We start from the raw sequence: 25,108 nt of genomic DNA on the forward strand, positions 1-25,108 counted from the left end.
ACTGCCTAACCAGCTCTGCTAGGGTGAGTAAAATGGTCAGAGTCTCATTTGTGTCTGGAAGTAGCTAGCAAGCTAGCCAACGTTAGCTTGGGTGCTTGACTGCAGTTGTAAGGCCAGAACGCTCAAATCAACCCTACTCCTCGGCCCAAACGTCCTGTGTGCGCTCCGAGAGCAAAACGGTCTGTTTACAAATTTACAAACGGACAATTTGACAACGCTCATAAATGCAGCCACTCCAGATTGAATTTAAGAACACACCCAAAGTCGAAAAATCTATAACTTGTAGTTTGTTATGCTAACTAGCTAGCAAGAGGTTGCATAGCAAAAGCATCAACTTCCAGTAGAGAAGACAAAGAGCAAATACACTCAACTGAAAGTTTGGTTGCACTACAATTAGGGTGTGGAAATGTTATGCCCCTTAGATATTAATTTAGAATCCTCCAATCCACTTATGCTGTAGCCTACTCTCGACCGTCACGCTGTACAGCACCATATTTTCCATTCCATCCTAACGGAAACCCTAAGGGTTTTGTTTTTCTTGGAATAGAAACACCATAATATTAATACAATTAATTAAGCCAAATTTCTAAAAAATCAATCTCATATACTATGTTATGTTAAAAAAATGTTTTAAATTCTCTGGTAATGCCAATATGGAAGACTATCAAATGCTTCTCAAAGATGTTCCATCTGGTTTGCTTAATATAAGCAATTTGAAATGTTTTATACTTTATACTTTTATACTTTTAGTTTTGATACTTAAGTATATTTAAAACCAAATACTTTTAGACTTTTACTCATTTTTCATTAAGGTATCTTTACTTTTGACAATTGGGTACTTTTTCCACCACTGTATTTTTGTTCAGTGTATGTGTTGGGCTTTAGCTGAGATTATTCTTTAGAGTCAAGTACATTTGTCCAGGCCTCAATTGGTCCTTGAAGAGCACCATTCATTCTCGAGGTCGACAATTCTAATGTTATAACATCTAATAATAACTGCACCCACTGGCAAATTGGGAGAGAGTGAGGTGATTGCCATCTAAGAGCCAGCATATTTTTTTTGCGGCAATGCTGCCTGCCAGCTGCAATGATCTTTGATTGATTGAGAGATTCAAGAAGCTGTCATTATCCCTATTCCCACTACAAGGTGAGGAGAGTCTGAGGAGCCGGGTGACGAAAGAGAATTCTACTTTTCAATTCACAGTATGGCCTTGCCTTACCTTTCGTTGTGGCTGGCAAAACAACATTCTTGGTCCGCAGCTCAAATTGACCATAAATATCACAGTAGCCACTAGACAGTAAGCACAAACTATTCAACAAAAACATATTACACTATTGAATAACGCAGCCAAACCATATGGCTCTCTTGAATAATGCAACAGTTCACAAGCATGAAGGCCTATGTGCAGAAAATTAAAGGGTTTCAATTCTTGGGACGGCAGGGTAGCCTAGTGGTTAGAGTGTTGGACTAGTAACCGAAAGGTTGCGAGTTCAAATCACCGAGCTGACAAGGTTCAAATATGTCGTTCTGCCCCTGAACAGGCAGTTAACCCACTGCTCCTAGGCAGTCATTGAAAATGACTTGCCTAGTAAAGTCAAATTTAAATTTAAAAAAATTGTCTGTAGGCTACACACATTAGGCTACATTTTAGCTTCAAGAGAAAAGCACAGAGCTCATATAACAGCATGTCTTCATCAAGTAACATTAGCCTATCAAAAATTTTTGTCCATGCAAAAGCGTGTAAACATATAGGAGGTCACGGTATAACTGGCACTGGTCCTGATCAATACATTTCATACAAGTCTGTCACGTATACTCCCTCTATCCGGCACTCGAGGTCACCAGGCTGCTCATTATTACGCACAACTGTCACCATCGGTCCGTGCATTAGTGCCTCATTAGACATCACCTGCCTGTTTACCTTCCCTATATATGTCAGTCCCTTTGGTTCTTTCCCTAGGTCTTATCGTTTCTGTTCCCGTGTTCATGTCTGCACGCTACCTGTGTTTCTTGTTTTGGTCGATATTCATTGTATCTCTGAACTTGCTTCCCGACTACCCAGCGTACACGTTACATAGTCTGGGTGCTGAGATTCTATGCATGCAAACTTTACACTGCACAAGTATACTGAGTGTACCAAACATTAGGAACACCTTCCTAAAATTGAGTTGGACCCCTCTTGCCTCGGGAACAGCCTCAATTCGTCGGGGCATGGGCTGACTCTACAAGGTGTTGAAAGCGTTCCACAGGGATGCTGGCCCATGTTGACTCCAATGCTTCCCACAGTTGTGTCAAGTTGGCAGGATGTACTTTGAGTGTTGGACCATTCTTGATACAAACGGGAAACTGAGCGTGAAAAACCCAGCAGTGTTGCAGTTCTTGACACACTCAAACATGTGCCCCTGGCACCTACTAACATGCCCTGTTCAAAGGCACTTAAATATTTTGTCTCGCCCATTCACCCTCTGAATGGCACACATACACAATCCATGTCTCAATTGTCTCAAGGTTTAAAAATCCTTATTTAACCTGTCTCCTCCCCTTCATCTACACTGTTTGAAGTGGATTTAACAGTTGACATCAATAAGGGATCATAGCTTTCACCTGAATTCACCTGGTCAGTCTATGTCATGGAAAGAGCAGGTGTTCCTAATGTTTTGTATACACAGTTTATTTCTCTGTACACTTCATGCATAATAACCATTCTACTGTTTACATGGACCCAGATGGCTAGGACGCTACACCACAGCCATATGTTAAGCAGTGAGCTTTTTCTTTTGTAATGAGTAAAAATAGGGAAATATGAAATGTAAAATGAACCTTTCTTACCAATGATATAGAATATGATTATAAAGATGTCATCCAGTATATAATCTACTCTGATCTCATTATATAGATAGGCCAGAGGTGGACAATCATTTTGGCTCAAGGGCCACATTGGGATAAAAATAATTCAGCAGAGCGACGCACAGTTTTTTATTTTCACTGAACGATTTGTTAGTCAAAAGCAATTTGCTGGCCAGAAAAAGGGCAGTTATTTGAAAATATTTAGGTCCGTTATAATTTATATAAATATATAGGTAAATTATAAATTATATAAATATATAGATACATTATAATTTATATAAATATATAGGTCAATTATAAATTATATGAATATATAGATACATTATAATGTATATAAATATATAGGTCCATTATAATGTATATAAATATATAGGTCCGTTATAATTTATATAAATATATAGGTCAATTATAAATTATATAAATATATAGATACATTATAATTTATATAAATATATAGGTCCATTATTATGTATATAAATATATAGGTCCATTATAATGTATATAAATATATAGGTCCATTATAATGTATATAAATATATAGGTCCATTATAATTTCAACATCCTTTCTATCTAGTTTTAGCCATTCAAGAGTGACCTGGAGTGTTTTTTAATCCAAAATAATAATCCCCCCCACCACCGCTGTATGTTGCCCAACTCTGAGATAGGCCTACTGTATATTCTGTATTTCCCTGACGACTCAAATTGAATTCTTCCACTGCTCTATGTTCACTACATACCTCAGTCTGAGACTGCCGTCGGTGAAGTCGTTTGTGGTGACGTCAAAACGAGGGCTGGTGTACGGAACAAAGTCATCATCGATTTAATCATCTTTAACCAATCAGTATCAAAGCCAATTATGCATTTCTAAAAGGAAGCTTTCCCCATGTGAGTTCTGACTCTGGTGCAGCAACCCATTGGTTTCTAGGACCAATCAGAATGGTTAGAATGTGTTTGAGTTCGAGAAATAGTCAGGGAGGTACTCAGATCCAGGCTCATTGCAGAGAAAAAACTATCATCCGTGGGCATGGCGTAGCGTTTGGTCGGAGCAAGGAGTTTTTATTTTTTACAATTTTATTTCACCTTTATTTAACCAGGTAGGCTAGTTGAGAACAAGTTCTCATTTGCAACTGCGACCTGGCCAAGATAAAGCATAGCAGTGTGAACAGACAACACAGAGTTACACATGGAGTAAACAATTAACAAGTCAATAACACAGTAGAAAAAAAAGGGGAGTCTATATACAATGTGTGCAAAAGGCATGAGGTAGGCGAATAATTAAAATTTTGCAGATTAACACTGGAGTGATAAATTATCAGATGGTCATGTACAGGTAGAGATATTGGTGTGCAAAAGAGCAGAAAAGTAAATAAATAAAAACAGTATGGGGATGAGGTAGGTGAAAATGGGTGGGCTATTTACTAATAGACTATGTACAGCTGCAGCGATCGGTTAGCTGCTCAGATAGCTGATGTTTGAAGTTGGTGAGGGAGATAAAAGTCTCCAACTTCAGCGATTTTTGCAATTCGTTCCAGTCACAGGCAGCAGAGTACTGGAATGAAAGGCGGCCAAATGAGGTGTTGGCTTTAGGGATGATCAGTGAGATACACCTGCTGGAGCGCGTGCTATGGGTAGCTTGGCAACTACAGCATATCCGCTAAGAAAACTCCTATTACCCACATCCAACTCAGTCCAGTTCAGTTGGGTCTGTGGTTCCTGACTGGGTGAGGGTGAGGGCGCTATTCTTGACCAAATGTGCCATCTGATGTATTTACACACCCATGAACTCTCCCTGGCAGCCTGGCCGCCCTGCTCTCTCGGACAGACAAGAAGGATCCATCTTTAACACTGATGTCTCCCGCCAGGTGTCTGCCTTCCCTATCTATAAATACATCTGCAGCTTTTCCTCTTGGCTCCAAGCAGATGCCTTTAAAACAGGAAACATTCTCACCCCAGCCTGGCAACGAGCCCCGCTCTATCTGTCAGGCCCTTGTGGATCAGATATCCATGCCCACTCGCTGCCAAACTAAACGTAAATGTTTTTTTTCTACTGTGTTATTGACTTGTTAATTGCTTACTCCATGTGTAACTCTGTGTTGTCTGTTCACACTGCTATGCTTTATCTTGGCCAGGTCGCAGTTGCAAATGAGAACTTGTTCTCAACTAGCCTACCTGGTTAAATAAAGGTGAAATAAAAAAATAAAAAAAATAAAAAACGCTAATATGTTTCAAGGAGCTCAGAGGCTCAGACAGAGAATAGGCACAGGATTGGAGGTCTGTGTCTATCAATCGAAAGCAGAGTCTGTTTCTATCTATCTTTCCATCAGCCAAGCTTATGTTGTGTATTCTCATCGACAGCTTCCCTCTGTTCGCCTGGCCACTCAGATCAGCTTCCAGAAAATGTGAAGTGAAACCTCTTTCCCTGCTCTAGCTGGCTGATTCCTCAGGATAGACTCTTCTTCCCAAATCAATAATCTTATTACTGGAAACTCTGCACTTGATTGGGAGAATGTACTCCTGGCCCCTGCAGAACGGCTTCCCAGGGAGGGAGAGACCTCTTCACGCGCCTCTTTTAACTCCGACTGCCAATTTGTTTCCAGGAATTGCAGTAGTTTGATGGCGCTAAGGAGAAAGCTATTATTACCAACTAACCCTCCTTGGTGCTGCAGCAGGGCACTTGTTATCAGGCAGACAGTGCTCCAATTCCAGAGTTCAGTTCACTCTCTAGACTAGAAAGAGGTATTGTAGGTCCAGGTGTGGAGAGGGACATTATGAGAGCACACCTCTGTAATGTCCTTCACTTCACCATTTCTCAGAGAGCTCCTGGGAGAGAAGCCGGGCCCCGGGGCCCCCTTCACAGGCAGCCATGATAGATGAGGCCCCATCCTGTCTGTCTGTAGTGTAAATGAGCTCCTGTCCCCCGTATGGCCCGCAGAACCCAAATCCGTCCTCACCCCACCTCTTGCATTTATAGATCAAGAGAAGAGCAGAGTGGGCAATCTGCATGGCAGCGCAGCACAGGGATGGCATGCGTGCCCACAGCTGCCTGTCTCCATCTGTCAGAGGGTATGGGTCAAAGAGAGGGGTGTTGCCTCGCCCCATCCCCTTGGCAGTTTTCTGACTCTAAGCCCTGCAGCAGTGCCATAAGGCCTACCATCAAACCCACACCTACCACACAGCAAGTAGAAATACCAACAATCCATCCCTCCCGTCTCTCTGTCTCTGAGATAGAGAGAGAGAGAGAGAGAGAGAGAGCGACTGATGCATTTATGTCGCAAATGAAATTAAGAGACCTCAGAACAGAACTGCGGGCACCGACTACTAAGTGATCAATCTTTCCGCTGGTCCAGAGAGGCTGGTCCTTTGTCTACCGATGCCTCTGGGAAAGATCCCACCGCTCTGAAACATCAACTAAACCCATCTGTATTCTCCACACTTTTATGAGTGGCTTTCATAGGCACACAGTACCATATGGCGACCGAACTGAACAGACAAACCAGAAAAGACCACAGTGGCATATGGGCTGCTTTTGAAATGCACGTGTAATGAATAACAAACAATAAAATGCACTAGCCACCAGTGTGAGAACCATACATAATCTAAAACTGCCAATAGTCATGAGCGTAATTAAATCAGAAGATATCCATTTAATTAAATGAAATACAAGACTAATTATGGACTATCTATAACCTATTGACACAGTTCTCTCTTCATGCGGATAACATCTGTCATCTTGCACAGCATCACATACCGAACATAGACCTAGGGTGCATTCGGAAAGTATAGACCCCTTGGCTTTTTCCTCATTTTGTGGCGTTACAGCCTTATTCTAAAATGGATTAAATAAATGTTTTTGTCTGCAATCTACACACAATACCCCATGACGACAAAGCGGGGGGAAAAAACGTTTTTTAGAAATGTTTGAAAATGTATTAAACATAAAAAACAGAAATAGCTTACATAAGTATTCTGACCCTTTGCTATGAGATATGAAATTGAGCTCAGGTGCATCCTGTTTCCATTTGATCATCCTTGAGATGTTTCTATAACTTGATTGGAGTCGACTCTTTCCAAATCGTGTCCAATCAATGGAATTTACCACAAGTTAACTCCAATCAAGTTATAGAAACATCTCAAGGATGATCTATGGAAACCGATGCACCTGAGCTCAATTTCGAGTCTTGCAGTACCAGTCAAAAGTTTAAACACCTACTCATTCAAGAGTTTTTCTTTATTTTTACTATTTTCTACATTGTAGAATAACAGTGAAGACATCAAAATGATGAAATAACACATATGGAATCATGTAGTAACCAAAAACGGTTATATTTTATTTTCCTCAAAGTAGCCACCTTTTGCCTTGATGACAGCTTTGAACACTCTTGGCATTCTCTCAACCAGCTTCATGAGGAATGATTTTCCAACAGTCTTGAAGGAGTTCCCACATATGCTGAGCACTTGTTGACTGCTTTTCCTTCACTCTGCAGCCCAACTCATCCCAAACCATCTAAATTGGGTTGAGGTTGGATGATTGTGGAGGCCAGGTCATCTGATGCAGCACTCCATCACTCTCCTTCTTGGTCAAATAGCCTTTACACAGCCTGGAGGTGTGTTTTGAGTCATTATCCGGTTGAAAAAAATGATAGTCCCACTAAGGGCAAACCAGGTGGGATGGTGTATCGCTGCAAAATGCTGTGGTAGCCATGCTGGTTAAGTGTGCCTTGAATTCTAAATAAATCACAGACAGTGTCACCAGCAAAGCACCCCCACACCATCACACCATTCTTCACTGTGGGAACCACATATGCGGAGATCATCCATTCACCGCAAAGACACGGCGGTTGGACTCATATGACCAAAGGACAGATTTCCACTGGTCTAATGTCCATTGCTTGTGTTTCTTGGCCCAAGCAAGTCTCTTCTTCTTATTGGTGTCCTTTAGTAGGGGTTTCTTTGTAGCAGTTCGACCATGAAGGCCTGACTCACGCAGTCTCGTCTGAACAGTTGATGTTGAGGTGTCTGTTACATGAACTCTGTGAAGCATTTATTTGGGCTGCAATCTGAGGTGCAGTTAACTCTAATGAACTTATCCTCTGCAGTAGAGGTAACTCTGAGTCTTCCATTCCTGTGGCGGTCCTCATGAGAGCCAGTTTCATCATACTGCTTGAATGTTTTTGCGGCTGCACTTGAAGAATCTTTCAAAGATCTTGACATTTTCTGGATTGACTGACCTTCAAGTCTTAAATTAATGATGGGCTGTCATTACTCTGCTTATTTGAGCTGTTCTTGCCATAATATGGACTTTGTCTTTTACCAAATAGGGCTATCTTCTGTATACCTTGTCACAACACAACTGAAAATGTATTTTGATTTGTTTAACACTTTCTTGGTTACTACATGATTCCATATGTGTTAATAGTAAACATAAAGAAAAACCCTGGAATGAGTAGGTGTGTCCAAACTTTTGACTGGTACTGTATGTAAATAAGGTATTTCTGTTTTTTATTTTTAATACATTTGCAAACATTTCTAAAAACCTGTTTTCGCTTTGCCGTCATGGGGTATTGTGTGTAGATTGCTGACGAAAACATTTATTGAATCCATTTTAGAATAAGGCTGTAACGCAACAAAATGTGAAAAAACTCATAGGGTCTGAATACTTTCTGAAGGCTCTGTACATACAAAAAGACATTCACATTTCTCAGAGAGAGTTGTCAACAACCCATTGAAGAAAAAGGTAATCTACCAATACCTAACAGCAGGTAACAAAAGACACTGAACCTCTCACACCGAGTAAAGTCAACCAGAATGCAGCTGTGTTATGACTGTGGTACTATTGCTATGACTGTGGTAGTATTGCTATGACTGTGGTAGTATTGCTATGACTGTGGTAGTATTGGTATGACTGTGGTGGTATTGTTATGACTGTGGTAGTATTGCTATGACTGTGGTAATATTGTTATGACTGTGGTGGTATTGTTATGACTGTGGTGGTATTGTTATGACTGTGGTAGTATTGTTATGACTGTGGTAATATTGTTATGACTGTGGCAGTATTGCTATGACTGTGGTAATATTGTCATGACAGTGGCAGTATTGTTATGACTGAGGTAATATTGTTATGACTGTGGTAGTATTGCTATGACTATGGTAGTACTGTTTGACTGTGGTAGTATTGCTATGACTGTGGTAGTACTGTTATGACTATGGTAGTACTGTTATGACTGTGGTAGTATTGTTATGACTGTGGTTGTACTGTTTTGACTGTGTCTAGGAGGGTTAACTCGTCTTCCTTTTGTCTTTGGGCACTCACCTGTCACAGCGTGGTCCGGTGTGCCCCGGCTGGCATCGGTCACATATCAGCTCCCCTCGCAGGTCCACATGACACGTGGGGCTGAAACTACGATGTTTTTGAGTAAGAAAAACAGGAAGTAGAAGAAAAAGAAAAGAAAAACGTATCAACAACCCCATCCTTCTGTCCCCCATAAACACAACAACATCACTGAGTTGAAAAAGAGGGAGAGTCCAGCTCCTGTGCCCCTCCTGATCCCAAAGATAGAGCAAGAGTTGGGCTGGGTCAGGGATAGGTTCCAGTGTTCCTGACAGAGGGCTGATGGAATGACTGGCCAGTCTATTTCAGAAGACACTGGATCCCAGGGCAGGAACGGTGGGGTAGCACTGCCTTTTTGGAATGTCTGGGGGAAGAAGCTTTCTTTAGCCGCTGGTTCTGCTACTTTGGCCTAGTATAGAGGAATGCTCAGCTGCTCAGCTCCTGGCCTGGGGGCACGCCGCTCCACTCTAGCCACCAGGGGATTACCACCCATTACCAGTGATTGACTGGAGCTATTGTCTCTGGCCCTGTTCACAAGTAAATGACCTCAACATGGTGGAAACACAACAGATCTAGGCGACAGCACCGCCAGTCACGGTGGTGGATCCCCCCCCCCCAAAAAAAAAACACAGGATTAGAGTCATGAAAATGAATTATAGGTAGGGAGAGGTCAGTATGGCTAGATAAGGATTCTGATTAAGTGTCATATAAACTTAGTTCCATGTGAGATGTGATGACATACTTGTTGGACGGGATATTGAGTGGGCAGGCGCAGGGCAGGCAGTCATTGGCTGTTCCCTTGGTAGCGTCCCCATAGAAACCAGGGATACATTCATCACAGTGGAATCCAGTGGTGTGGTCAGTGCAGCCCTAGAAATATACAGTAGGTTTAGTTAGGTTAACAACCATTCTTTCATTCTAGAACAATACCAGTACACACTTTTTGGGGGGTATACATCCACTATAAACCAGTTTTTCCAAGTAAAAATCTGGTCTAGAAAAAAAGAGAAGGAAGGGAAGTGCTGCTAAGGTACACAATGGTATGTTTTTGTAGACAGAAGCTGCTAAGGTACACAATGGTATGTTTTTGTAGACAGAAGCTGCTAAGGTACACAATGGTATGTTTTTGTAGACAGAAGCTGCTAAGGTACACAATGGTATGTTTTTGTAGACAGAAGTTACTAAGGTACACAATGGTATGTTTTTGTAGACAGAAGCTGCTAAGGTACACAATGGTATGTTTTTGTAGACAGAAGCTGCTAAGGTACACAATGGTATGTTTTTGTAGACAGAAGCTGCTAAGGTACACAATGGTATGTTTTTGTAGACAGAAGCTGCTAAGGTACACAATGGTATGTTTTTGTAGACAGAAGTTACTAAGGTACACAATGGTATGTTTTTGTAGACAGAAGCTGCTAAGGTACACAATGGTATGTTTTTGTAGACAGAAGCTGCTAAGGTACACAATGGTATGTTTTTGTAGACAGAAGCTGCTAAGGTACACAATGGTATGTTTTTGTAGACAGAAGCTGCTAAGGTACACAATGGTATGTTTTTGTAAACAGAAGTTGCTAAGGTACACAATGGTATGTTTTTGTAGACAGAAGCTGCTAAGGTACACAATGGTATGTTTTTGTAGACAGAAGCTGCTAAGGTACACAATGGTATGTTTTTGTAGACAGAAGTTGCTAAGGTACACAATGGTATGTTTTTGTAAACAGAAGTTGCTAAGGTACACAATGGTATGTTTTTGTAAACAGAAGTTGCTAAGGTACACAATGGTATGTTTTTGTAGACAGAAGCTGCTAAGGTACACAATAGTAGGTTTTGGTAGACAGAAGCTGCTACGGTTCTTGAATGGCGTAGCCGTCCAAGGCACTGCTTCTCAGTGCTAGAGGTGACACTACAGACCCTGGTTCAATTCCAGGTTGTATCACAACCAGCTATGACTGGGAGGGGCACAATTGGCCCAGTGTTGTCTGTGTTAGGGTTTGGCCAGGGTAGGCAGTCATTGTAAATAGGAATTTGTTCTTAATTAAATGAGTTGCCTTGTTGAATAAAGGTATAAAAAAAATAATAGTAGATTGTTGTAGACAGAAGGTGCTCTTTGGTAAATAAAGGAGGACCAAGGCACTATTCATATAATTAATTAAAACGCCTTTATTTGTATCGCATGTTCAATGGAAACAAAGCTTTGGCCATGCAGCCGAAATGCGTCTGAGTTTTTAACCTTTGTTTCCATTGAACATGCCCCAGACACAAAGGCATTTGAATGACTTATATGAAGAGTGCCTTGGTCCTCCTTTCCTTTTGATAAAAATCTGGTGCATTGTCAGAATTTGTCTGAGTAGCAGCTGTGCTTGATTGGCAATGCAGTCACACGTGCGAACGCATGTTCAACATTTGAGTCTAATCTACAAAGAACCCCAAAGTTTTACCTGTCACGTCTCCATAGCGTTGTCTGACTGGGATGGTCTGGTGAATAATTGGGAGAGACTTTGAGAGTCTGATGTTGCCAAATTAAACGTAATGCATTTCCCCATAGATTGGCATAAACCCAAACTCCGGTAATGCACCGATAATGAAATGAGAGCATTTTTTTGGGGTCCACGCATCGTCAGCCCCAATAAAACCTAAACGCTCTTGAGTCAATTGCAGATGTCTACTCAGCATAATCACCAGCATAGAGAAGATCTCTTGATTATGGGGGTGGGGAGGCTAATAATGGGTAATGGGGTTGATGTGATAGGGGGGAGGGGGGTGCGCTTACCCCCTTCCCCACACAAGACTGGCTCTGTGCCACTTGCTTGGCCTATTTGTTTCTCCAAATCATTTCCTGTCTCTGATAAAATGTCCAATCCCTGGTGGGATCAATCCTGAGAGCTTTTCTAGATGCAAGGAGGGCAGGCACACTCTCCTGAGCAGGATGAGGGTGGCCAGGGTTTAACTCACTCTCATGACATCATTTACAGGCACTAACCTGCTTGGGAGGAGACAACGCCAAGCGTCAGGGAAGTAGCCTACCGTAGACACCACACCACAGCTGACAGATTGCTGCGCATGATCGCTCCTGACCTACAAAAGTACAAAATACCTTATTCTCTCACAGCAATGGCGAACTCTTGAAATTCCTTTTGTCGCTACTGATTTGGACAATTGGACATTTTAGGGTGTTTTTTTGAATAATTTGTATTTTTGTATTGTTGTATTTCTCATGCTCCTGCCTTCAGTTTGTGTAATTTGTATCACTGCATTTTTGTGAAGCAGGGCTCCCCTTCAAAAAAAGGACTTCGGTCTCAATGGACCTCACCTGCTTGAATAAAGATGAAATCAATACAAATAAATAAACATCCCATCAACATCCCCATCTGCCTTCCACCTGCTCATAGCTGATATATAATAAAACATCCCATCAACATCCCCATCTCCCTTCCAACTGCTCATAGCTGATATATAATAAAACATCCCATCAACATCCCCATCTCCCTTCTACCTGCTCATAGCTGATATATAATAAAACATCCCATCCCATCAACATCGACCATCTCCCTTCTACCTGCTCATAGCTGATATATAATAAAACATCCCATCAACATCCCCATCTCCCTTCCACCTGCTCATAGCTGATATATAATAAAACATCCCATCAACATCCCCATCTCCCTTCCACCTGCTCATAGCTGATATATAATAAAACATCCCCATCTCCCTTCTACCTGCTCATAGCTGATATATAATAAAACATCCCATCAACATCCCCATCTCCCTTCCACCTGCTCATAGCTGATATATAATAAAACATCCCATCAACATCCCCATCTCCCTTCTACCTGCTCATAGCTGATATATAATAAAACATCCCATCCCATCAACATCCCCATCTCCCTTCTACCTGCTCATAGCTGATATATAATAAAACATCCCATCAACATCCCCATCTCCCTTCCACCTGCTCATAGCTGATATATAATAAAACATCCCATCAACATCCCCATCTCCCTTCCACCTGCTCATAGCTGATATATAATAAAACATCCCATCAACATCCCCATCTCCCTTCCACCTGCTCATAGCTGATATATAATAAAACATCCCATCAACATCCCCATCTCCCTTCTACCTGCTCATAGCTGATATATAATAAAACATCCCATCAACATCCCCATCTCCCTTCTACCTGCTCATAGCTGATATATAATAAAACATCCCATCAACATCCCCATCTCCCTTACACCTGCTCATAGCTGATATATAATAAAACATCCCATCACTGTTCTAGCAGTCCGTCTGTTTAATCCTGAAGGAGTTCTAGTCTGTCTGAAGGCAGCCCAGACAGTGAGAGCAGAGCGGTGGGAGTGGTGCGCCAGAAGAAGGTGAGAGAGGTCAGAGAGCGCTAGCTAGCTGTTTGGATGAGGACAGACAGACAGCTGAGACTGGCCCCGGGCCCTCGGGACACAGCCCTCCACTCAGCTCACGTCTATCTGAACACAGAGTCATGACAAATCTCCACAGGGTACACCCTGATATCTGTCTCCACCGACACAGTCCTGAGCGAAACACGCACAGGCTGCGAATGAAAAGAGGGAGCAGAAAGTCAATACGATAGAAAATTGTATCCTGGTTGGGAACCAACCAGCAACTCTCTTCAGGTGGAGGCTTAATCCTCACAAGAATCAGTGCTATAAGGATTTAACAGTGGTAATATTACCAAGGGTGGGATTGTTACAACACCTGGAGCACACGTATGCAAATATGACGTAATGCCATACGATGCCAGTAGGTGATGTCAGGAATAGTCTTCTGCGAACTATCAAACAAGTCCGTCCAACAAATTGTCGCTGTTGACTGGCCAAGCTTCAAACACACAATAAACACTTTTTACTATCTCCAATGGTAGCATTTGCCATGCGCTGCGTCTCTAGGAGAGCACAGCTGTGACCTGTTGTAAGGTGAAACTCGGGAGCAGGTGCTGTGTCCACCATTAACGATGGAGGAAGGAACATGTTAAAGGAGCTCAGTGGAATGAGACAGCTCTGAGAACTCACACCCCTGCGACTGACAGGGACATGAATTTGTATATGAATTGAACCTTTATTTAACTAGAGCCAGTTAAGAACAAATTCTTATTTACAACGATGGCCTACCCCAGTCACACCCTAACCCGGATGACACTGGGACAATTGTGCGCCACTCTATGGGACCCCCAATCACGTCCGGTTGTGATACAGCCTGGAATCGAACCAGGTTCTGTAGTGACGCCTCTAGCACTGAGATGCAGTGCCTTAGACCTCAGCGCCACTCAGGGGAAATAAGTGTATATTATGAGAGGATTATCATAGCCAATTGAAACACTCTAATGAGAAATGTGTTCATGTGAACTCTCCATTTCCTACTTACACCCCCCCCCCCACCACCACATCGTTTCTTGTCCAACGTACCAAGCATTGTCCAGTGATGTCATCACAGTTTGTGGCATGGCCTTGGCAGTCGCATGGTTCACACACTCCTTTGAACAGGGTGCTGTTGACCCTTCGATGACCCGTTGAACACATCTGCAACACAAACAGTCACCAAGGCATATCATGACTATGAAAAACCGGGTACAGAATTTTGACAGTTTAAAGACACTGCTTTGTAGGTGAATTAAAATGTAACAATGTAAAAACAAAATCAAATGTCTCCAAGCTAAAGTGGAAAATGTGGAAATACAAATGACTATTTTTAGTCAGTGAGATTTGGCGTTTAATTGCCTCAGAAGCTGTTTTGCGGTTCATAATTAGACCTACAAAGCCGTAATTGATGCATCAATTTTGCTGCACTAAGTGTTTTGATTTGTACAGTTGGAGAGACTTTTTTTATGTTATTGTTTATTGCTGTGCATCAGGAAAAGTAATACAATGAATTTGAAATGCTACATTCAGATCTTCAACCCAAATCATTGCCACTTTATATAATGTTTACATACCCTACATTACTAATCTCATATGTATATACTGAACTCTATACCATCTACTGCATCTTGCCTATGCCGTTCGGCCATCGCTCATTCATATATTTGTATGTACATATTCTTATTCATTCCTTTACACTTGTGTGTGTATAAGGTAGTTGTGAAATCGTTAGGTTAGATTACTTGTTCGGTATTACTGCATGGTCGGAACTAGAAGCACAAGCATTTCGCTACACTCGCATTAACATCCGCTAACCATGTGTATGTGACAAATAAAATTGGATTTGATTTGAGTAAATTGTCAAAATAATTGAAGCAAGCAATTTCAGGTAAACAATGGCTGTTTTTTTTATCTGAGTAGGTACACATACTAATCCAAAAGCAAAACATTAGTTCAAATTACAAGTAAGAGAATAGGGAATGCGCAAGCTTCACAATAGTACAATAGCCTTAAAATAAGCATTAGAAACACAAGCTTTAGAAACGCAAGCTTTATCAGCCATTTTGTCAACTCTCAGTAGATACTGTGTAGTTCAATGCACTCGTGGACATTGATCGGACACAACACTCCGTCGGGCATCGCTTCAAAACTTTTCCTACGAGGCTGAAAACAACGAGGTACACCCAGAGGAAAGACAACAACAACAAACATGCCCTGTGTTTTGTCTCGCTCTGCACGTTCTCTCTGTACTGACCTTAGTCAGAAGTGCTACCCTGTCATACCTCTGCAGAGAGGAAGAAAGGAAGAGAGGAGAAAGAGACAAGGAAAGAGAAAGGTGAAAACTACACTGAAGGAACAAAAGACTCGCTTGGATAAAGGAATGCCTACGAACAGCAAGATGCATAACGGTGAGCGTAGAACAGCAAAGGCGTTTTTCTCAAAGCATAAGGACAGAAACAAAAGCACAAGGGAAAAACATTTGAAACACAAAGGACATAGAAAAACAACACATAGGAATAGATATTAGACCCCTGGGCATTGGGTGAAGAGAGTATAAAACAATCACCAGTACACGTACTATGAAGATTTACCCTTTCCATAAAGGTTATGCTATTGGATTTGTAGATATGAAACCTCGGGCAGCATCTTTCTTAGTACTCTGTACTTTAATGGTTTTGCTGAGGGAGAAAGGATTAGTGCTGAGCCGCGAGGCCACACAAGTGTCACCGCACACTTCACAGCACGCCACCACCGCTATTCACCGAGGTCACTTCCAGCATTCTCTCCCTCTCCAGCGCCTATCAAGACTTGATGATAACCGTGCATTATACTTCATTCCCCCTCTCCCTGCCGCCTCCCCCACACACATTTGGTGTCAGCACAAAACGCCACATGCAGAAATCAATACCCATCGCTTTTTAAAATAGAAAATACCGTTTTCAACCGAGAGTACAGATTGCTGTAATAGCATACCCTTGTTTGTACCTGTATGTCAGCTTCTCTTTACACTTACAAGCCAACTACGCTCCCGTAAGCATGCACGCCCGCACACACCCAAACCTACCAATCACACACACTTTACAATGAATGGAAGTGAAAATGACACAGCAGCAGAGAGCCACTCTCACACAGCCACTTTTCACTTTCTTTTATTTTCCTATCCCAAGAAGAACCACATAAAATCGCGGGGAAATGAAAGCTCTGATTTACCTCACAAGACGTTCCACTGTATCCAGGGGGACATTGACACATCTCCACAGCATTGGCCATCTTCTCACTGCTGGAGAACTCACTGGCCACCTCCAGACTGACAGAATGTAGCCTGGTAAAGAGAGGACAGATACAGGAAGACAGAACCAGAACATCACACCATTAGAAAAGAACATCAGGTCAGCTTTTCAAATACAATCTAGACAAGATCAAATTAACTGTTGAACATGAGAACACAGAGATCTGAAACGTTTCTCTACAATCTGCCTTACCCGACCTCATAACGACGTTCTCTAACATACAAATAACATCAAGCACAGAAAACTCCAGCTGATTTTGGCCTCTTGTGCCAAAGAGCTGATGTCGTGGCAGATCAGTGTGGTGCAGTGTGTGTGGTTACCTGTAGATGGCGACCCGCTCATTGCTGTGTGAGGCTCTGATGAGGAGGCTGCTCACATTAGTTAGAGCCATCATGAAATCTCTCTTGCTGACAGGCAGGCCTGTCTCCTGATTCTCAAAGTGGTCAGGGTAGAGCAGAGTTCTCTTTGTGCTTTCCGAGAAAGGGTACACCGGCAGACCGAACCGACTGTCAATCATTTTTATCCCGCCGCCCTGCAAGAGATGAAATGTCAGAGTTTTTCCCCCCTCGTTTGAGAGACAGCATCCATGTTGGTGCATGTATTTAATCCCCTCATGCCAGAATGCGAAGTCTTGGCTCTCACTGTCAATATGGGCCATAAATGGAGCATGGGTACCACACATGAATAATACTCTATTCTGAGACACCATGAATAGCTCAATTGTATAAAGAGTGACATTTCCTGAAATGAGACTTGTCTTTGTGTCCAGATTGTTCATTGACTCAATAAGTGTGCGAGTTATTTTTCAGTGTATGCATAGTAATGTATGTGTAGGTGTGAGCTGAAAGGAAATAGAGAGATCTGTGTGAGTGTGTGTGCAAGAGAGAGACGGCGAAACGGAGTAGAAAGGGAATGCTGATTGCATACCGCCGATGGATGCATTGCCAGGTAGAATTTAAGGGTAAGATCTCCAAACACGCTGGTGGGAATCATCATAGAGGATTATTAGATGTTATTCATCCCGCCTGCTTATTTACTGTTCCAATGGCTGCTGGGAAATTACAATTTATGGGTGCCGGCCACTTTATTTGCACTGAATTAATGGAGTGTACACATGCAAAGCAGGGTTTAACTATCAATAATGACTTGTCATATATCCAGGCTCTTCCCCATATCACGTATGACATGTGCTCTCCTCTGCAATATATTAATAAATCCCAGTGACTGAGCTTAGGTGGCTGTCATCTGACACTAATGGGGCTGGGAATCTCTCCCTCAGACTCATAAAACAAACATCTGTGTACCAACACCAGTATAACAAATACACACTGAAGGTGAAGAGGAACGTCTCTGACCAACCTCTGATATCATCCGACAATCTGTAAACACAGGATATTTTGGATGGAAAAGGGTTGAAATTGTGTTGTCAGATCTAGTTTTTTTGATCGTTTTTAGCATTTTATCATTGATTGCACGAGAGAGCAGGCTCTCTCGCTGGTTTCCAGATCCTCTGGATAAACTACTTCTTCAGGCTTAACTCTGAGGTTGTAATCATGATCTGAGTTCTCCAGCTTTTGTAAAGAGGCCAAGAGGTCATATCAATGTCACATCGGATTGGTGTGGCTGAATTTGGGTTTTGAATGATATCACTTATGTGTGTGCGTGACTGTGTATGTGTGTGTGACTGCGTGTGCGTGACTGCATGTGTGTGTCCCATTATTCCGAGTGCTTAAGGGAGAAAATCTTAAAGCATTCCTCATGGATCACACACACACACACACAAATAAAAGACAGCGAATGCATCCTCTCACTGCACTCGGCTGACTGAAGATGGAAACGATGACAGATGAACCGCTGGTCCACGATGAAGCGTTAGTAAAAAGGACACCTCGCTAGCGTAATTAGCCCCGAGAAGACAGAGAGAACAAACCACGGGGAAAATGTGCATATCGAGCATCACTCCCAAGGTCAGCGCCGATCGTCTCCTCCATGTCGGGAATGATTAAACAACGCTAAAATGAATCCTTTAATTGATTCGCAAACAGCTTCGGCAAAGTTGTGTGAACGACAACAAACAAAGAAACGGTGGCGAGCCAGCTTCAAAGCGGGGTCTTCTATTGGCTGTTTCACGACTGAGGGGCAGAAAGTGAAGTAGGCCTTGTCTTCAGAGCAGCGTAACAATCGGAAAGGCCTCAGAGAGCCTTTACTGTGAGATATATGCTGAGCGCTGCACAAACTAACGCAGATGCTTTGCAAATTTCGTATAGAGCTAGACCAACTGAATAGATACACTCTTCTCTGGGGCCCACTCTATGTTCATGATAATCAACAGCGGTTTTGTTATATGTTGTAATAAAAAAACACAAGCAGTCCTTGCTGTCATGTTGGATGATGCAGCTTCGTCAACAGAGTGCTTGTTAGGAGCATGAATGTCTTCTCTGAGAAACATCTTCCTCGCTTAATTTGATGGAAGGATCCTCACTTTGAAGAAATATTTTTTTTTATTGCCCTCTCATTCTTCTCTTATTCTTGTCTAATTTGCAAGCTTGTATGGATTTCAGTAGACAACTCTGTAGATATTTAAACATGTATTTTGTCTTTTACTATTCTATCCTAGCCGTCTTCTCTGATTAACCTCTTCATCTAAGTTACCCTTCAATGTCATGACGAAAGAATATTGGCAAAATGTATTGCTCACAGAATTAGACAGGTCTGATCAGACGGGATTCTTAAAAGGAAGATATATTGGAGACAACTAAGAGAAAAAAATTTAAAACTATGAGAATTCATGTAAACTGGGTATAATCTTTGTAGTAAATTTTGAGAAAGCCTTTGCTACAGTACCTCAGTACCTCTGAATCTTATAATACGAGCCTGGATTTTTTTTTAGGATCTCTCATAAAATGGGTAAAAGTAATGTAAAATAATAAATAACTGTTACTTCTCGGAAATGTTTTAGCTGTCGTGGTGTAAATCAAGGTTGCTCTCTATCACCATACCTATTTATTACGGCCATTGAAGTGGTAGTGATAAAAATCAGAACCAGTGATAACTTTGAGGGCCTAAAAATTAGGGATTAGAGACAAAATGACCAATTTACGCAGATAATTCAAGTTTTCACTTGAGTCCTCAATCTTCAACCTTGAAGGGCCTTATTGAGTACCTGCATAATTTCTCCCAGTTCCTCTGGACTAAAACCCAACTATGATAAGTGTTGCGGATGGGTCTCTAAAAGTTACAAACTTTTAACTGCCATGTGGTCTCCCGATTAAACGAGCAAATGGTGAAGTTGATGTGCTTGGTGTACATATCCCGTAAAAATGTTATGTTGTTGCAAATTTTAACTTTGGTAGAAAACTTGGTAGAATAGATAGGATATTGAAACTGTGGAGAGGGAAACACCTGTCCATCTACAGAAAAATGATCCTAATTAATCCCGTAGTGATTTCATAGTATATGAATCCAATCATGGCTCTACCGACTCCAGGAGAATCTTTCAAGTCGAGAATTTAATTATATATTTTTTTGCCTGGAATGGCAAACCAGTTAAATGGGCATATTTATCTAATGAACATGAGTTTGGATTGTTAAAACTACTGCCAATCAAAAACCATTCATGGCTTAAAATAACTAGCATAAATCATAACATTTATCAATTTCACTTAAGGTCAAGAGGTTTGACAAGAGGTTTGATTTTCTATGTCCCAATACCATGGCAACCGGTTTATGAACTGATATACAAAACAACAGTTGACGCATCAATCCGTTAATTTCAATTTAAACCGTTATATAAAATTCTCATCACAAAAAGAGTGCTCAATAAATGGGGCATTGAACAGTCAGCCCTGTACAGACTGCAACGAAGAAACAGAATCAATAGATCATCTCTTTTGGTACTGCACTTCGGTAGCTCACGTTTGGAGTCAGGTTCAGGAGTAGATATTGAGTCATAATGTCTGTGTTCAGACGGACCTACAAATGGGAAATATGATTATACTCTTAGGTAAAGTATTTATTTTTAGGGTAATCTTGGTAGAAATTGTACAAATAGAGAGGCTCAAGGCACTTTTGAGACATCGCACTAAAATAGAAGAACGTATTTCAAAGGAAATAGTAACTGGTGGTGTACTGGGAAGGATGGATTAGTCTTTGGACATCTGAGGGGAGGAATTACTATTAGAGTGATTGGTTGGTTTGACGATGCACTTGGAGTCCAGTACAAATTGGAGGAGGCTATATGTAAAGTACCAGTCAAAAGTTTGGACACACCTACTCATTCCAGGGTTTTTCTTCGTTTTTACTATTTTCTACATCTAAACTATGAAAAACCACATATGGAATCATGTAGTAACTAAAAAAGTGTTAAACACATTATAATAGATTTTAGATTCTTCAAAGTCGTCACCTTTTGTCTTGATGACATCTTTGCACACTCTCGCTTCAGCTGGAATGCTTTTCCAACAGTTGAATGAGTTCCCACATATGCTGAGCACTTGTTGGCTGCTTTTCCTTCACTCTGCGGTCCAACTCATCCCAAACCATCTCAATTGGGTTAAGGTCGGGTGATTGTGGAGGCCAGGTCATCTGATGCAGCACTCCATCACTCTCCTTCTTGGTCAAATAGCCCTTACACAGCCTGGAGGTGTGTTTTGGGTCATTGTCCCGTTGAAAAACAAATGATAGTCCCACTAAGCGCAAACCATGGGATGGGATGGCGTATCACTGCAGAATGCTGTGGTAGCCATGCTAGTTAAGTGTGCCTTGAATTTTAAATGAATCACTGACAGTGGCACCAGCAAAGCACCTCCTCTTCCATGATTCATGGTGGGAACCACACATGCAGAGATCATCCATTCACCTACTCTGCGTCTCACAAAGACACCAAAAATCGCAAAATTGGACTCATCAGACCAAAGGACAGATTTCCATGTTCATTGCTCGTGTTTCTTGGCCCAAGCAAGTCTCTTCTTATTATTGATGTCCTTTAGTAGTGGTTTCTTTGCAGCAATTCAACAACAAAGGCCAGATTCATGCAGTCTCCTCTGAACAGTTGATGTTGAGATGTGTCTGCTACCTGAACTCAGTGAAGCATTCATTTGGGCTGCAATTTCGGAGGTGCGATTAACTCTAATGAACTTATCCTCTGCAGCAGAGGTAACTCTGGGTCTTCCTTTCCTATGGCGGTCCTCATGAGAGCCAGTTTCATCATAGTGCTTGATGGTTTTTGCGACTGCACTTACACTTTCAAAGTTCTTGAAATCTTCTGGATTGACTGACCTTCATGTCTTAAAGTAATGATGTTTCTCTTTGCTTATTTGAGCAGTTCTTGCTATAATATGGACTTGGTCTTTTACCAAATAGGACTATCTTCTGTATACCACCCCTACCTTGTCACAACACAACTGATTGGCTCAAACGCATTAAGAAGGAAAGAAATTCCACAAATGAACTTTTAACTGGGCACACCTGTTAATTGAAATGCATTCCAGGTGACCAGGTATACCTCATGAAGCTGGTTGAGAGAATGGCAAGAGTGTGCAAAGCTGTCATCAAGGCAAAGGGTGGCTACTTTGATTTGATTTGTATTGATTTATATTTTGATCTATATTTTGATTTGTTTAACCCTTTTTTGGTTCCATATGTGTTACTTCATAGTGTTGATGTCTTCACTATTATTCTACAACATAGAAAATAGTAAAGCTAAAGAAAAACCCTGGAATGAGTAGGTGTGTCCAAACTTTTTACTGGTACTGTATATACAGTATATAGAATTTTTATGTTTTCCACTTGGTCCTCCAACCAGCGGTGGTGTTGGGAAATAAATTAAAAGGAGATCAGAAATGTGCAACTAATGTTATTTTATAGACTAAACTGTCTGTTAGTTTCATAGCTGATCTATCCTCATAATTATAATTTTTTAAAGATACCCTCTGTGAGAAAGATAGAGCTCTGCCATGGGGACCAGCAGGAATGTGTAAAACAACGCATATGGGACACAAAAGACTGCAGCGCTACTAAGCTGAGCTCATTTCTGGAGGATCAGCTAATGACAGCCAGATGCTGTCAAACACTATGAGCCCACACGCACGCATACGCACACACACAGACATGCACACACATACACACACACACACACACAGACACGCACACACAGACACGCACACACACAGATTATCCACAACACATTGCTTTGCGCCGAACCACTTTTTAAATGAAACCAGACATAGCATTCAGACATGTCTGGAGTGAACTTCAAAAAAACGCTGAAAGGATCTTTGAAACTGAAAAGGGACATGTCACATGATCAGTCTAGACCAATCAGGTTGAACATTACTTGGAACAATATTCTCTATGGGAGCACTTGCTCTATGAAGGAGTTTGTGTTGGCACCTAACCTAACACATGTAATCGCATAATGAGGCTATTAGCACTTACCTCTATTATGACATTAGGAGAAGAGTTAACCCTGATGTCCTGGTCTTTCTCCCCTGCATCATATGAGACTGTATAGACAAGACTTCCTCCATAGGCTGGGAGCTGTAAACAAACAGAACATTTTATGTACTATGCACAGTGAAAATTTACACACCCCTTGCACAGCTTTCAAATTTTGTCACCGTAAAATAAATCACATTTTTTTCTACTGATCTACACAACCTGCTCCACATTTTCTAAATGAAAAAAAGTATTACAGAACATTTTCTGAATTAATTAAAGGTAGAAAACAAAGATGTCTTGATTGCGTATTTCTTCACACCCCAGAGTTAATACTTGGTGGAAGAACCTTTGGCAGCAATTACAGCTGTGAATAATTTTGAATAAGATTATACCAACTTTCCACAACTCTTAGGGCAACATATAGCGTTGTGATGCAAAAATTATAGCAAATAAATAGTGCATAGGATTAAAAAGGTATTGTCAGATATTATTCATCCTAATCAGACAGATTTTTTACATGGACGATAATTTGAGATTATATTAAACAAGTCCTGGAAACAATAGAGCACTGAAAAATCCAAGAAACCAGACCTGGTATTCATAGCTGACTTGGAATATATATATATATATATATATATATATTAAGTACGACTGGAATTTATATGCTGTATAAATGCCTGGAATATTTCAATTTCGGAGAATGTCTTATAAAATGGGTTAAAGTTATGTATAGTAACCCTAGATGTAAAATAGTAAATAATAGCTACTTCTCAGAAAGCATTATACTGTCAAGTGGAGTAAAACAAGGTTGTCAACTATCTGCATATCTATTTATTATGGCCATTGAAATGCTATAAAAATCAGATCCAACAGTAATATCAAGGGGATAGAAATCCAGGGCTTAAAAACAAAAGTGTCATTGCACGCTGACGATTAATGTTTTCTTTTAAACCCACAATTGGAATCCCTCCACAGCCTCATAGAGGATCTAGATAATGTTCTAATTCATATCCCGAAAGAATAGATAAGATCTTGCTACCATGGGGAAAAGAATACCTGTCTGTTTGTGGAAAAATCACCCATATTAACTCTTTAGTCATATCCCAGAAATTAGGTTTGCAGAAGTCTAAGGAGGGTTTTCCTCTAACTTTTTACCTGGGCTTTGCTCCTTTCAGATTTATTTTCATCCTGACATTCTCCCCAGTCCTTGCCAATGACAAGCATACCAATAACATCATGCTGCCAACACAATACTTGAAAATACAAAGGGATCAATAACATTGCATTCAGTCCATATTACTGGCCTGCATGACAAAGTGAAAATAAGAAAGCCTGTGTTAAAAAAATCAATTTCAAAACATCCATTCTGTTTGCAACAAGGTTGTTAAGTAATACTGCACGACGACATGTCATATAAATTAACATTTTGGCCTAAATTAAAAACCACTGGTTTGGGTTAAATCCATTACAAGACAACACAGAGTAAAAATCCCTTTATTCTCCAGTATTGTGGTGGCAGAATCATGTTATGGGTATGCTTGTCATTGGCAGGGACTGAGGAGTTTGTTAGGATGAAAATGAATCTGAAAGGAGCAAAGCCCATGTAAAAGTTAGAGGAAAACCCTCCTTAGACTTCTGCAAACCTAACCCTGGGATAAAGTTGTATTTCTCAGCTAGACAATTACACTTAATGTAATGCCAAAGACACACCAGAATGGCTTCTCAAAGGTGTTGAGTGTTCCTGAATGGTCCAGTCTCAGTCCTGTTAAAATTTGCTTGAAAATCAGAGAAAGGGTTCGAATTTTGCTGTCCA

At 41.1% G+C, this 25,108-nt stretch overlaps 1 protein-coding gene across 6 annotated transcripts in view; it reads right to left on the bottom strand.

Annotated features, from left to right (window-relative positions):
• The window catches only part of lama2 (laminin, alpha 2), a 138,774-nt gene that overhangs the window by 63,015 nt on the left and 50,651 nt on the right, over window positions 1-25,108 (bottom strand). For all 6 annotated transcript variants that reach the window (XM_065026395.1, XM_065026400.1, XM_065026399.1 and 3 more), the window contains exons 13-18: window positions 23,293-23,394; window positions 17,178-17,389; window positions 16,778-16,889; window positions 14,615-14,728; window positions 9,919-10,046; window positions 9,159-9,245 (exon numbers count right to left, since the gene is read on the bottom strand). In XM_065026395.1, coding sequence (XP_064882467.1) covers window positions 9,159-9,245; window positions 9,919-10,046; window positions 14,615-14,728; window positions 16,778-16,889; window positions 17,178-17,389; window positions 23,293-23,394 — 755 coding nt within the window. The remainder of the gene's footprint in view (window positions 1-9,158; window positions 9,246-9,918; window positions 10,047-14,614; window positions 14,729-16,777; window positions 16,890-17,177; window positions 17,390-23,292; window positions 23,395-25,108) is intronic.

This window comes from Oncorhynchus nerka, linkage group LG13 (assembly GCF_034236695.1).
Source record: "Oncorhynchus nerka isolate Pitt River linkage group LG13, Oner_Uvic_2.0, whole genome shotgun sequence".
Lineage (NCBI taxonomy): Eukaryota > Metazoa > Chordata > Actinopteri > Salmoniformes > Salmonidae > Oncorhynchus > Oncorhynchus nerka.